Source organism: Panicum virgatum, chromosome 8N (genome assembly GCF_016808335.1).
Source record: "Panicum virgatum strain AP13 chromosome 8N, P.virgatum_v5, whole genome shotgun sequence".
NCBI classification, from domain to species: Eukaryota; Viridiplantae; Streptophyta; class Magnoliopsida; order Poales; family Poaceae; genus Panicum; species Panicum virgatum.
This window is the reverse complement of record NC_053152.1, coordinates 1449068-1464495: the sequence shown is the minus strand read 5'-3', so window position 1 is coordinate 1464495 and position 15428 is coordinate 1449068. Positions and strand designations below refer to the sequence as shown.

The 15428-nt window shown below is 41.6% G+C and overlaps 2 protein-coding genes across 6 annotated transcripts; both read left to right on the top strand.

The window, feature by feature from the left end:
- Positions 1 to 1873: 1873 nt before the first annotated feature.
- On the top strand, positions 1874 to 4319 carry LOC120685509 (mitochondrial acidic protein mam33-like). Its single transcript, XM_039967492.1, has 3 exons — positions 1874 to 2063; positions 2150 to 2469; positions 3856 to 4319. The coding sequence occupies exons 1-3, from the start codon at positions 1923 to 1925 to the stop codon at positions 4019 to 4021; spliced, it is 627 nt and encodes a 208-aa protein (XP_039823426.1). The 5' UTR covers positions 1874 to 1922; the 3' UTR covers positions 4022 to 4319.
- A 728-nt stretch (positions 4320 to 5047) lies between these two features.
- On the top strand, positions 5048 to 14215 carry LOC120685508. Of its 5 annotated transcripts, none has more exons than XM_039967490.1 (6): positions 5048 to 5337; positions 5453 to 11714; positions 11801 to 11884; positions 12041 to 12271; positions 12366 to 12553; positions 13517 to 14215. In XM_039967490.1, exons 2-6 carry the CDS (start codon positions 11318 to 11320, stop codon positions 13631 to 13633), a joined length of 1017 nt encoding a protein of 338 aa, XP_039823424.1. In that variant the 5' UTR covers positions 5048 to 5337; positions 5453 to 11317; the 3' UTR covers positions 13634 to 14215. The 5 variants fall into 5 exon arrangements, with proteins under 5 accessions (XP_039823424.1, XP_039823425.1, XP_039823422.1 ...); XM_039967491.1 differs by having other exon boundaries at positions 5048 to 5344; XM_039967488.1 differs by having other exon boundaries at positions 5048 to 10428; positions 10504 to 11714.
- Positions 14216 to 15428: the final 1213 nt, after the last annotated feature.

The window sequence follows — 15428 nt, the reverse complement described above, 5'->3', positions numbered from 1 at the left end:
AATCTCAGCTTTGGTTGAGGTAGCCTATTGATAACATAGGCGGCTGTCCGCATACACTCAGCCCAAAATCTTCCACGCACATTCTTGGCATGAAGCATACTTCGGCAAGTTTCAGCAAGGTGACAATTCTTGCGCTCTACTACTCCATTCTGTTGTGGAGTATTAGGGCATGTCAACTGCCTTCTTATCTTGTGCTCCTTGAGATAGATGGTGAACTCATTTGATAGGTACTCCCTTCCATTGTCAGTGTGGAGGTATTGAATTTTCATGTTGAGTTCACATTCTATCTTCTCCTTGACCTCCTTAAACTTTGTGAAAGTTTCAGACTTCTATTTCATAAAATAAACCCAGACGTACCTTGAGAAGTCATCAATAAAAGTCACCATGTACCTCATTCTTCCAATAGATATTTGCTTGACTGGGCCGAAGACATCTGAGTGTATGAGTTACAAAGGTATCTTCGATCGATGCTCTGACTCCTTGTATGGCAATTGATGAGCCTTGCCATACTGACAACCGGCACAAACTATGTCTGTCCGGATGTCTATTCGAGGAACCCCTTTCACCACTTGTTTCTGCATCATCTCTTTTAGTTTACTATAATTAACATGTCCAAGATGAGCATGCCAAAGATCACCGGTCAAGTTTTGTCCACATAAGTAGACTCAGTAGTGAGGACAAAGACCGATTGTCTCCTTCCTTCCATGATGGGTGTGTCGATCGCCTTTAATTTTTTAAAAATTGCCACACCTTCTAGCCCAAAGACCACATATTTTCCTTCTTCTTTTAATTGAGGGACTGGCATTAGATTCTTCTTCAAGCCGGGAACATGACAAACTTTCTCGAGTTGGAGTTGTTGAGGACCATATCTTGAAACGACCACCTTCCGAACATGAGAGATGGATAATCTTGAGTTGTCTGCCATCAACACCACTCTCCTTCCCTTGTAGTCGGCCACGTCCTCTAATTTCTTGTGATTTCTGGTCATGTGGTTAGAGCACCCAGAGTCGATGATCCAATCCTCCTTATAATTAACTGTCAGACCAGTTGTTGTTGCAAAAGCAGGTGCCTCCATGTCCTTCTCCAACTCATCTTCTTCAATTTCTTGAGAAAAATCAGCTTCAACATCCCACTCTTCTTCGGTGATGTATGCTTCTCCTTTTTCTCTTGTATGCTTCAACATCCCACTCTTCTTCGGTGATGTATAGTTGACATGAGAATGGAAAGATATTGATGGATAATTAAAACGGGAGGATATACCAGTAAAGTAGTAATCTGAATAGGTGTGCTACACATAGGACTATATATACTACTTAGTAAGTAAGTAGTATATGCTTGACCAAGCCGCAGTAGGTTGTCTCTCCATTGAGTATGAAGGGCTAGAATTGTCTCTCCATTCAAATTATAATTTTTTAATTTTTTTAGAAAATACAAAATCATGTTTGAAACCACTCGAAGGGTCAAGCTTGTCCGGTTTCGATAGTTGCATGATCTTTCTTATCCAGTTTTCTAGTAAAAAGTTGAAAATTAGATTTTTATGATAGTTTGAGAGTGTAAACTAGATTTTTTCCCTTAAATATTGATACCTATTGAAATTGCAACACTAGATCATTAGGAAAGTTTGGCTATATATGTAGCGCTCTATGCTAAATATAAAAAGAAGGTAGTACAAGTGTGGTAAAAGAGTTTCGCACAAAGTGGTAGGGAGAAAAACTCATTTACGATCGCACTTGAAAATGTTTGCTGGCCTAAGCACGAGGATGAGATTGAGAAGAAACGCGCGTGAATCTTCAAGCCGAAGTGTAAGTGTCAAAACTCGACGGAAAAGCCCATGGGCTGATCAATAATAATCTCGTTGGGCCGGGGTAGTTCTTCGCAAATGGTCTCACCGTGGCGTGCCACCATATCGCAGCCCGGCAGCGATGTTCCTGCGGCGGCTGAGAATCTCCGCCGCCCTCCGCCGTGGCGCTAGCGACGGCGGCGTCCTGGCCGCCCTCCGCGCCGAGCTCTCACACGAGCTCGCCTCCTCCGCCCCGTCCGACCCCCCTCCCTTCTATTCCCAGGTAACACACCGCCCTGATCCCCCGCTTGCTCGGCGACCCACTAACCCCAACTCTCGCTTACCCCCCCCCCCCCCCCCAATCCGCAGGACGCCCCTGACTTCGTCACCGTAAAGGATGACCCGCGCGCGCAGGACGTGCTCCTGCGCCGCCGGGGCGATTCCGAGGAGGTCCTCGTGTCGGCGCTGCTCGCCCCGCTGCAGTTCGCAGACCAAGCGCCGCTGCCTAGGGCCGCGCTCATGAAGGTGTTCGTCAGTAAGCCTGGCGCGGCTCCGGTGCTGCACTTCGACTGCCGTACGTTCTGGGTTGGGGAGGACGGCGGCGATGCGGACTACGCTATTAACGCTGTTCGGTACCACCCAATTCCTGGTGATGCTGGGGAAGACAAGTATGAAGGGCCGGAGTTCAGGTATTGTTTATTCCGTTTCACTTTCACGGTTATTCTTTGGATGCTGTTCTATATGGAACGAGTGAACTTAAATAGTAAATTGGGGTTGTGCATAGAAAACTTTGTAGAAAAACGAGTATTTCTTTAGCACATTCAAGTGGAGCTGTAGGATGATATTGATTGAAACTATCCTTTTGTTCTGCAAGTGTCGCTGAAACTCATGTTAGAACTTCTCACAAAATTGAACCTATGCCGGTAAGACTGTGTCAGCAAGGCTAACTGAACGCATGCCAAATTTGTAAATTTTTAATCCTAGAGTTCCTGTTTGTGCTTGTGATTTCCAGTTAAGGCTTCATTTGGTGTCTTTGTATGGGAACATGAAATTAAGCTTGCAACACCATTTGGTTAACATGAATATAGTTTGCAGCATGCGACTTAGCAGAACCATGTCTACCTCTCCGACTTAAGGTTCATGGTCTGAGAGAGGTCTGTTAATTGAAAATCATGATACTTGAATGATATATGAAATGAAATACAAATCTCTACAGAAATAAAAATCTGTCAGGAGCCCTAGATTAGACTCATGGCCTCATGGGAGTGCAACTAGACATCACCTGGTTCTGAATCAAAGTAGATATGTTAAGTTTTTTTACGAGGTATGTCAAGTTATTCTGGATGTTCTTTTTTATCCTAATTTGGGATCTCACGATCTTGGCAATTTCTTTCAAGATGTGAAACTATAGTAACTTAAATGGGCTTGCACCTAGCAAGGCGGCTGGATTTAGGGAATCTGATTGTCCTGGATTTTCCATGCATGCTCCTTATGTCAGCTAGGGATATCAGAATAGATCACATTCACTAGTTGGTGTGCTATCTAACATTTGAGTTTAACCTGGAAACTTGGTTAAGATGGTGGTTAATACTTCAAGTCTTTTGAATGACAATGAAAGGCTGTACCATCATCACTCACCTTCCTTATTATAGTATTATATACAATCTTTGATTTTTATTGAGTGGAGAACAATAGAAAAACCAACCAAGTAAGCCAATGCACAAGAAAGGGTCCCGCTGGGATATTCTTGCAATCAGTACAGGAGTAGTCAATAAACCTTTAATTCTCTTTAATGCTGTAGTGCAACAGTGCCTGTCTTATGCAAACTCAAATATAAGTTGGCATAGCAAATTATTTATGCTTTTTAAATAAAGCATGATATGAATTTTGGGAGATATCTTCCTTATCCTTTGTGCCACTAATTCATGGTCAGGCTTATGATAATTGATTGCATCATTACTTCATATATATGATTCTTTGTAAAAAAACCTCTTCAGCTTAAGAGGTTTGGTTTGTTTGTTCAAAATCACTAGCACTGTAGCACTCCATGACAGTGTTTGCCTTTCTGTGTTCAGAGATTTGGATCCTGGGCTAAAAGCTGCATTGCGAGAATTTCTAGCGGCAAGGGGTGTCAACTCCAAACTTGCAGGCTCAATTCTCCATCACTTGCTTGAGAAGGAGCGCTCCCAGTATGTGAATTGGCTGAAGACTTTAGAAGCGACATTCGCAAAAAATCATTGACCATATCCTCATTTGAACATTTATAAACTATCGTTTCTTACTGAGTCAAGAGTTCACATTTTTGTTGTGCTAATGCGGAAACTGGAGCAGTTGCTGCCATTCATGTCGATGATCAGATATTCAAATCCAAGCTCCGCCCTAAGTCCTGTTGAGAATATGTGGAATCCCTATATCTATATCCCGAGAGAATTCAATTGTCTCGTTTTAAATTTGCCCCATAATTTCTGTGGAACTTGTACATAGCCAACAGGTTTTTACTATGTACACGTCCCATAATTTCCAAAGTGTACTTGTCATATTCGTTTATGAAGTGAATCGTTGAATTGCATACTCCTAGATCGTGACTTCGTTAGTTCGACGTGGATGTTTTGGCCGAGTCTGACACAAAGAATTCTAAAAAAGAATCGATGCGATGATTCAGCTTCTTTTCTGGGGGTAAGTATGTGCATCACCACAATCTGTGTGCGTGATGGATGTTGTGCACGTCAAACGGATTACGGCCAGGCTGGCGATCATGATTCTTCAGCACGCCAGCTATTTTTGTTTAGGCCCTGTTTGTTTCCACCCTATAAACTCGGTAAACACAAAAAAAACATCACATCGAATGTTTCGACACATGCATAGAGTACTAAATGAAGTCTATTTACAAAACTTTTTGTATAGATGGGCTGTAAATCGCGAGACGAATCTATTGAGCCTACTTAATCCATGATTTGCAACAGTGATGCTACAGTAACCATCCGCTAATTATTAATTAATCATGAATTAATTAGCATCATTAGATTCGCCTCGTAATTTACAACTCATCTGTGCAAAAAAAATTTATAAATAGACTTCATTTAGTACTTCAAATTAATAAAATTCTATCGAAATTTTTTTTGCAAAACATCTAAACACGGCCTTAATCGGTGATGGGATAAGAATGGGCCCACCACAACCAGATTGAGGCGGTGGTTACAGCCCCCGGGCCCAGCCGCCAGAAGACCGCTGATTTGCTCGCCGACGGTCCTCGCATCTTCGCTTCCGTATACGACTCGGCAAACGCAGAACCGACGATCACCAACCGACCTGTGCTCCCTATAAAGCCACCCGACCCCCGCTCTCTTCCTCGCAGATTAGAATATGTGTTCGATACGCTGACTTCCCCTACACGCATTCCTCCTCCTCGTGTCGTCGTGATGATGGGTAAGGCGTAGGTAAGGCGCAGTTGTTTCCGATCTTACGGTTGTTTCTTCGATTGGTTGATCAGGTGCGTGGGCTAGCCGGATAGATCGCTTGATTATATTTTGGGATTAATCGATCTGTTCGACTGGAGGGTTCTAGGTTTGATGATTTCCCTGCTCGGTCGCGCTTCCCCCTACGGATCCCTCTGTTTGGGGAGATAATTTTGCGTTGACGTATGATGACTAATTACGATTTGTTGATACATAGGGCTCTGCAGTTCTTGTTTCGATTTCTGTCCAAGGTCAGATCAGTTTAACTGAGTAGCACGGAAAGTTTGGGCTTAACCGAGGATATTTTGAAGTGTTTGGTCTCGATCTGCCTCTGGTCTACATGGTTATTGGTCGGATCAGGATAATTTGTTCGTACGCCTAATTTTTCTGATAGGATCTGCACCTGATGCTTGTTATTGGAATAAGTGCAGTACTGCAGTGCTCAAAATGCTGCAGTTTTTGCATCTGGCATGTTCCCCTCATGGTTGTCAGTCTCATCAGATTCAGAAGTTTTATTAGTTATGATAATATATGGTTGCTTAGGTGTGTTCGGACTTTACAGCTATATATGGTGTCAATTTGCTGTTTGGTTTGGCATGCAGTATCGATTGGATTATTGATGGTGGGTGCGAGGTATAAAAAACAGATCCATCACTGCTATGTTTCATGGTTGACTTAGTGATGCTTTATTTGGGAGCAAGAAAAAGATTTTGATTCAGTACTATTGACATGCTTTTGGAGGTGGTTCTACAGTGTTATTCTTCAATTAATTATCATTTAGTCAGCTTGATTGAAAGGCACATTTCAAGGAAGTTCAGAATGTGGGTTGTGATTGCCACTATGCATTTTTGTTTAGTGCTAGTTTCGTGTGAACATCTGATTGAAGATTCTTCCAGGAACTATTCTTGCTGAGGGCAATGGATGAATGATCTAAGTTGTGGTTTCCTGACTGGTTTGCTACTGCTGCGTGTTTATCTGGTAGTACCATGGTACCTTAAGGTCTTATCAGATTAAGGTGCATTGTTTTGGTCTGAATCTCCTATTGGCTAGTCCTCTCTGGTGATGCAATGTTCAGTCACATGGTTTTGATTGGCTTTTATGGGCCTTAGTGGTTTCAGATACTTATGTCCCTTCATTTACTGGACCATGTGCCCTTTTTAGTGTCAGCTTCCTTTTGCTGTAAACTCATGTTGTGTATTTATTTATTATCTAAGCACCTTCTCTGTGTTTGTTTATTAATAGATTTCAGATAGAAGGGTCTGTTGTAACCACTATGTATTATTGGCATTCTTCTGCTTGTAATGATAGTTGTAACTCTTGGAGCAATGGAATTATAACCTGAAGTCCTGAACTCTCCTTCAAAAGATAATGCTAGGTGGAGCAACATTGCCTCGCCTAGCACTGTAGTTGAAATAATGCACAAACAGTGGAGATAATTTAAAATCCAAATTTAAATATGCACTGTAGTTGAAAATATAATCATTATAGCCATTTATATTCAGGCCCTTATTAAGGTATATTTGTGGAATTGTTGTTACCGACTTTTTAAGTATTCTGAGGCAATATGTGTTGTAATGAATCATACCTTAAGTTGTGTACAATATGTGTTGTAATGAATCATACCTAAAGTCGTGTACAATATGTGTTGTAATGAATCATAGCTTAAGTTACCACAAGTTGTGTACAATTGAGAAATAATCTCTTTTAGTATTGTAGAAATAGATGCTTAATTTTTAAATAAACAAATCTATTCGTTGCAATAAAGCACTCTATTTATTGTATCCTTTTCACTGTTTTGCTTGTGCTGGCTATCATCCAGTCTGAATAATTACGAATATTGTGACCGTAGTAGTTATTTTCATGGCTTTATGGGTTTACTTATTTGCTTTACATTATTTATTATTGATAATGAAAAAATAAACAATTTATGTGCCTTATGTTAATACATATTTTCTATCTATTTTGGGGCTAATCTCTGTAAGCATTTGGGTCTGTTTAATAAATTTATAATTTTTTGAGTTATTTCCTGTTCTATTGGCAATAACGTGTGAGTAATTCTTTTCAGATTGATCCATCATGTTTTGATTTAGTCGCAAAATCTTTTAGCTTTTTTTTTTGTTTTCTTGGCCCTAAGCTAATCAGAACTTAAATCTGTACCTACTTGAGGAGCAATCAATGAAAGTCTGCTCATTGTTTTTAGTTGTTATGACTCTCATCATCTTGCTCTATCTTGTTCCTTTCATTATTTTTTTTTGGAGGTCTCTATAAGATTTGCTTTTGCTGCTATATGAGACTTTAGGTTAAAGTAGTTCCGTGCTTGTGTATTGCTGTGGGTATTTAGAAGGTCAATTAGATATTAGACTATTAGAACTCTATTCAGCAACAATGGTGCTAATGTATGTGGCAAGTAGTGATTAGCTAGGTTCCATGCCTTTTTTTTTGTTTTAGATATATCTGTATCTGGAAGAGTAAGTAGTTTGCTAGTCGAACTCTTTGGTAGCAGTGTTGGCTCTCCACCAAAACTGCTTGCAAGTTTGTGAAAACCTTTATTTAGGTTGTCTTAGTCTGTCACTCTCGGTGATATTGTGAACTAATGAACTTGAATTGTCTTTCTGTTAAAATGGCCAATTGCTTCAATTTTTTTAGATGTTCCATCAATTTAGCTGACTTCAAGCTAGGCACATCCATGGTTATCCAACTGGAGTTGTGCACTGATTTTTTTCCCGAATTATCTATTTCTAATTTGCGTACTTTTCCTATACTAAGTTGTTTGTTTTCTCCTATAATTTTTGTTGGCCCTTAAATTCTGTGATAAGAGATTTAGGAGTTTTACATCCATACTAAGTTTCTAACCAGGTTGGTGTTGTATGCTACTCTGTAAAATACCACTGATCTTTTCTCTTTTTTAGAATTATCATATTTAGTATTTTTATGCAGTTGTAACTTGTGTTCTCTTTTTTTTTTGTAGTAGCCAACTACTCATACCACTGTTTATTGACATGTCTTGACATTTAAGCAACATGGAACTTGGCTAATAAAAACCTTATGCTCGAAGGTTTTATACAATGTTTTGGCAAATGGTGGGGTACATAGGAGATTGGTCATGGAGTTTACTGTTTTGAAGTTGCGGTTTCATGCTTAAATTAGATTTTGAGTTGATAGTTTACCTATTTTAGTTTGCAAATTGTTGGCATTAAGTTTCAATGGAAAACTAGACTAACTGTTTGCATTCAGCAATTCTCATCAACTAATTGATCGTCATCTTAAGATAGCCCTACCACAGGAATTATCAAATTCTTTCTTCATTTCTTTAGTAAATACTGGCCTCCTAACACAATTTCTGTTACCTGATAGTTTCATTACTGTTGCTCCGTCAGTTTTGTGATAGATAAGAAGTGTGTATGACTTACTATTAACTAATGGAAACTTGTACTCCAAAATTTACGCTCCACATTAAGACATTATTAGCCCTTCTTTGTTACGAGTATATGCTATCTCATGACACTAGTATTGCTTGTTTTGCACTTTCCTTATTACTGCCGGTGCTGTAATTTGTAGTTGTCTGTCTTCCCTTCTTGTGTATTCATTTGTGGTTGGTAACAGGTCACTTCATTTTCTTCTCATGCTTGAATCATTTATTACTGTAATGTTGGTTGTTGAAACATGATCCTTATCGAGTCCATATTCCATCGATTTATATCACTTCTGTATAGCTATGAAAGTAGAAGACTTCACTTTAATCATAGCAGAGTCTTCTATTGTTTTTGTACCCATGCTTTACTTTTAGTCTTTACAATGTTGGTCTTCTGATGTACAAGTGTATGCAAGTTTAACTTTATCTGACATTTGATCTTTTGTTAAGTTCACTGTACAATATTGTTTGATAATCTTTTACCTTTTATTTTAAATTTTAATTAAATCTTCCATGATGGTCATGTCTTAGTAAGACTTAAAACGTGGATCTGTCGATGTGTAATGGGTTTCACTAAATATTGGTAGTATGGAATATTTGAGATTATTCTATGGAGCTTACTGTTATGATGTTGTGGCTTTATGGTTATTTATTCATTTATTCAATTAGATTTCTTAACCAGTTGTGTCCCTACTGTTTGCATTGCTGCCATGAAGTCTTAAAAGGGGAATCAAGATTAACAATTCGTGTCATGTGGTTTTCACGAACTAGCTAACTATGTCAATTAAAATATATGTTTAACTTGTTCTGTTTAGTTCATTCGTGTGCAGCCTCATAGGTCCTGCAAATTAATGGCCTTGTCCCTGTAATTTTGTTTCTTTCAAACTTAGTTTTATTTGAAGCACAAAAATGTACATACAGCAGAACCATTTTTATTACCTATGACACAATTCAAATACTACATTATTTGGTACTGTCAACATTATTTGTTAACATACCTAAATGCTCCTTCCTGTGTCCTTCAGTAGACTGGGTGTTTCCCTTCATCCCTTGTTGTTTGCTTGGTTATAACAATGTGATAATGAGTTGCATTAGGTACTGTCTTCTATAGTTGTTCGGTGTAAAATTGTGATAATTTTAGCTGTAGAAATACCTTCATGTGCAATAATTATCAAGTTGGTGTTGAAAACCTTCATCTTATTTAGAAATTGATGACTGGCAGCTTTTTTTGTGTGTGTGTGCAAAATCTGACATGACAATATTTGTGATGTTGCTGTTTGAGTCCATTTTTATTTTATGATCTTGGCATTGAAGTCGTGTGAGGTCAGCTGTTTAAATGACATTTATGGAAGTGTTGAGTAATGCAAAGTGGTTGTGTTTTCAATTAATAAAATTGTAATTATTTCCTTGTGCCGAATTGCACTATGAGTCTACTGAAATACCTGTAAATACACACATTCCGAGTTTGTCTTCCCTGCATTGCGTAACTTTCTCCTGATGGTTGCATTTGCTTGTGCTGTTTGATTAGTGGTTTTATCTGTGATGGTTGCATTTTTAGTACTAGCAGTTTGTATAACTCATTCTACATGTGGTATGTACTGAAGATTGACCGTGATAAATTCTGAGTTTCTGATGTGATTGAGGGGTTCCTTTTCTATTAAATTTTCTTGTTTATGCTTGTGGGTAGGTTTTGGGTGTTGGGTAGGGGTGCCTAACACTGCCAATGCCGGTCCCAAGCCCGGATAAAAGTGGAGGGGGCACAACTGAACTATTGTGGTTAAGTGAGTGTCCCATACCAATGTTTTGTTTCAGAATTGACGCAGGAGCTCATTTTTATTTTGCATCATGCTTTGCAGTTTTTGCATTCACGCGAGAGTAGAAAATAATTTGGTTCATTCCCCCAGTTCATTGCCAGAGCAGCCAAGAAAGAAGAAATTTGCAACTAGAACTGAAGTTTTTGAGAATCAAGCTGCATACATGGACGGTATGAGAACACACAAAAAAAAATGCAGGGTCTCGCCTTTGTAGCTATCGGAGCTGTAGCGAGCACAGTCCATCCATTTTCATCAAATTTTCAGGCGGATATGCTGCAACCCAGTGTCTATTGCGGCGACGCTTCAACCCATGGAGAGATCCCAAGCTTCTTGTTGCTAACGTCGCGACTGATGGATGCATCCAATTCCATTTGCCAGTCGATGCTGCCACGCCCGGCACGGGGCGGCTGTATAAAGCAAGCCGTTTGCTAATTTGGGGCCGTGAGCGCCCAGTACGGCAACAGCGGCGCCGCGGGTACGGGCCCCTGCTGATGGTGCAGGCTGCCGCCGGGGTACCCGCCGTCGCAGCGTTTGTTTGGACCTGAAATTGACTGAGCTAGAGCCTAGTAGGTTGGGGCTAAGCTGTGCCGTGCTTTCATGACTTCGCGTCAGCGTTTCTGTGCTCGTGTAAGCTGGTCTGGATCTTGTCGAGTCAGGTGCTTCATTTGTGAGTTGATGATGAGAGTTTTGTGAATGTGTGGTGATATGGAATAATGTCAATCAAATACTCAGTCTTGTGTTTCTTACCAAATATTGTGATTGTGCTATGTTATCTTGAATGAAAGTTTAGCTTCTTAATTTGCTTATCAATGGAAATATTTTTATCTGTTCTGTTGACCAAGCCGTGTTGCTACTCATGTTGGCATTGAGCGATTTTCCAGTCATTCCTTGGCTATTCATGATCATTTGGATTTTGTTACATCACCCCTGCCCTGAGCCAGCGCCGACCGCTGCTTATCCTGGACCGTGGGCCTCGCGATGGGCCTCTCTGGGCCGTCCAGTTTCGGGTCGGTTTCGCTCCACCTCACGGTTTCGGCCTTTTTCCGCTCGCTCGCCTTTTCCCAAACAAACCGCTTCATCGGAAACCGAATCCCTCCCTCCTCTCCGTCGCCGCGGCGAAGGAACCATATCGTCGGCGATGTCGCCGCCGGTGGCGGAACTCCAACTCCTGCACCTCAACACCAGTGGAGATCGCTCAGGTCCGGGATTCGCTTCGGCTCTCGGCCCTGAGTACTGTGCTCCCGTGGGCGAAGGTTCGTTGTTCTTCGATGCTTCTCTGATCCTGTTGCGTTTATTTGCCCCGCCCGCACTTACTAAAGGACTGCTTCCCCGCTTTCAGATGACGACGACGACCTCTTGGTGGCGAAGACCACATACCGCGAGGTGGAGGATGGTCCGATTGACTATGAGATCCCTTGCCCAGGTAATGAACGTACCGCGTTTTCCCGGCAGCACCATCTCCGAGCAATAGCATTATATAGCCATACATGAACAGTACCACATTCGTCTAGATTAGTACTATGTGCAAAGCAGAATTACCTGGAGAGGTTAATTGGCATTGTCATGCCCAATTTTTCAGGGCAGAACTTCATGGAGGAGCAAGCAGAGGAAATAGGTTTGAAGTGGCTAGAAAGATGGTGCGATCTGTGCACGCAATTCTCGGATTCGTGCAATGTGGTTCGTAGCCAGGGAGGTGAGAATGTTACTCTTCCGCCAGAGCCTCTCAAAGTTCTCCCTGAGACAACATATTTCTGCATCACGAGAGATTACTGCTATCACCGTGAGTACATGACCAGTGATACCTCCCAGAGTAAGTGTCAATGGATTTCTACTATCCAGGATCCAGTAGTTTGTGTGTTATCTATGTGTGTTTAGTAATTAATGTTTCTTCTCCCTATTTGCAGCTCAGTCAGTCCTTGGATTTCGCATACCGAAGCAAATGATGCAAGTCTTCTCGCTGAGGTTGTCAATCTATAAACCTAAATCCTATCCAATAAGTATTTATGGAATATTCGCCGTACGTGATGACTTGGAGCCGTTGAGGAATTATGTCTTTAACCGTTCGAGAGACAATCCTGTCATGATTCCTCAGGTATAGTTTGTTTCCTTTTATTAACCTTGGGTGATGTTTTGTCTAATCCTTTCCTTCCTGAGCTTAGGCATGCAACATGTCTTAAAAGCCTAACCTAATAAAATGGGCTATATAAAGTTAGCCAAAAAACTGAGTGTACAAAATGTGAGTTATGGTGTCAACAAACTGTAACTAGCCACATTTATGTCATGAATCTAATGCATGTATAAGAAACAGTGGCATGCCTAAGTTAAGGTGTGACCGAAACAACCTCTAAATTTTGCTGGCACAAACACTTGCCTAAGGTTAGTTTTAACAAAGTTAGTATGGTTTGTTCATTGCTAAATTTCAGATTAAACAAGGTACACTTGCCATTTTTTTTGGTTCATCCACGGTTGTACCTTACCACACCTTCTGAGCACCTTAACCCATATTCTTGATCAACTTTGGAAGTGTGTTAGATTTGATCAACTTGGACAAGGAAACAATATGTCGCTCTCAACCAAATATACAAATGTTTGCTCAACATGATGATTAGAAGTATGAGATACAATAAATTAGCATCTTCTTTTTTTGTTTGGATACATCAGGAGTTATGTACGGTTACATTTAGTCCTTGAACTTTGTACGGTTCATATATCTGTAGCATTTCAGAATTATTTCGTTCGCGGATTCAGTTCCATGTTACTTTTGGTTGACAAAACAATCATTGGATTCTGACTATCATTGCAGTTAATGTTGCAATATATTCAGCATGGTTACATTTTTTTTTCAGTCTGTGACCACCCTAACATGCTACAAATCCACTAAAAATTCTGTAATTGTACTAAGAAACATTTGCAAAGGTGGGCATCTTATTGATAAAGTATCACCCAATAATTCATTTGTACATGAGCATTCACATCTTGTGTTATTCTGTTGTCACGCATGTGTGTTTTAGTATGGGTTAAGCCCTTTGGGTTCTAACAAGTTGTTAAATTGTAGGATTCCCTAGCCCTGCCTCTTTGTAGCCCTTACCGAGGAATGTATGTAGTGGATCGTGCATTGTTGGAAGTTGATCTTTGGGTGAAAAAGGAAGGAGATGGATCAACGGATGAATAGTTACTTTCTGTGTATGTTGAGATTGACTCCGGCTCTAATCTCAAAAAGACGCTCACGGGACGGATTCACAGTGAAGATTGCATCTTGGATATGGACTACATGTTCCTTGCAGTGGGTGTTGAAGCAGCTATTCAGGTGTTCACAGTTGTTGACAGTCCTCGTCATGTGAGATTCTTTGCTGCCAGCAGTTGTTTTGATAAAGAGATTGTGATTTTTGAGGGCAACTGTGTCAAGAAGGGCGAGCTATTCACGCATACTGTTGCGGTGATGGCAAAAGAAAATTTAAGTGTTCGCTTAGAATGGGAGAATTCAGTTCTGGAGTGGACGTTTAAGGATGGAGAGCTTGGAGCTATAAGCTATCCTGATGATAACTCCATTCCGTTTTATGTAAGGGTGTTCTTTTCTCCAAAGAATCTGGAATTCAGACCGTCACGAGACCATTCCTCGAAAGAGATGTGTTGAAATGGAATTCAGACCGTCACGAGACCATTCCTCGAAAGAGATGTGTTGAAATAGGCCGTCTGGCTTTCAGATTGTGAATACAGAAAACTAATAGCAACTTGAATGCATTCATGAATTGCACATCTCCTGTACCCTCGTGGATTATGTGCGCATATATAATGTGGCGATTGAACGAATTCCCAAAAAAGCTAAAAGGATAGTGGACTTGTTGCAAGTGTTTGAGATGTGTGGCTAGTCTACATATTGGCCATTCTTATAACAGGTGAACTGAAGGAAACGTCATGCTTGGCACGGAGTGTCTGTGTTGCCCCAGACGCAGCCGCCCCTGGTAGTGGTTGCTTAGCTCCCCTGAGCTGCGCAGAGCGTCCTTGACGACAAGTCGCCCTGCAACCACGCCCTCAGGATCACTGGGGTTATATGCAAAAAATTTGGTTCGCTATTACTAATCATGATCCAATTTAGGGGTGTAGTTATAAAAGTTTGGATCGAGATTAGTAGTTTTAATAAATATAGAGGGTTTTGTGCACAATATTGGATCATGATTATTAGTTCCGATCCAAATCAGGAGTGTTTTGCAAAATAAAATTATTGACAAGAGTCTACGCTGATACGGGGTACTCGTAGTCGTTGGATCCAAAGTTTGTGGCCAGATGGAGCGGTAACCCCCAATTGACCACACAGTCTTCCTGGTGGACTTGTTGCCCGGGCGACCTGGACCTTCCCCTCCGATCGCCGGCGGCCGCCGAGCCCTCGAGAACCAGCGCCATGAAGGCTTCCACCGCCTCTGTTCCAGATGGAAGAGCAAGCACCGTGCTTGTCCTGTTACTCGTAGGCTGCAGCGGAGGACGGCAGCCCGAGGAAGCGGAGGTAGGCTGGGACCGGGAAGATGGAGGCCGCCGCCGGCGCCGCCCTGTGGCGTCGCCTGCCGGACTCGAGGCCCCTCGGTTCGCGCATCGGCACTCCGGCGTCCATCGCCGGTTCCCAGTTCCGCCGTCCGTGTCAGTGACTGCGTCGGCGGCGCTCTGTCTTGTGTTCAAATGCAGGAGCCTGCCGGCAGTCTGACTTGGTTACTGCCGGCGTAGGCGGGCATGGCTTGAAGAACGGCGGCCTCTCCTCCATGCTCCCACACGGACGGGGGATCGTGGCTGGTGATGCAGCGAGGGGGAACGCAGAGACTACTCCCACCACGCCGGAAAAACACAGATGCTTCAGTTCACAGTTCAGACTTGTTCAGGGATCACTTTAAAGGTCTCGACTTTACTTGCTGCCGAGTTGATCACCAATTCATCCACCTCTGCCAGCAATTCGCCAGCAATTCTTGCTGCCTGCTTGG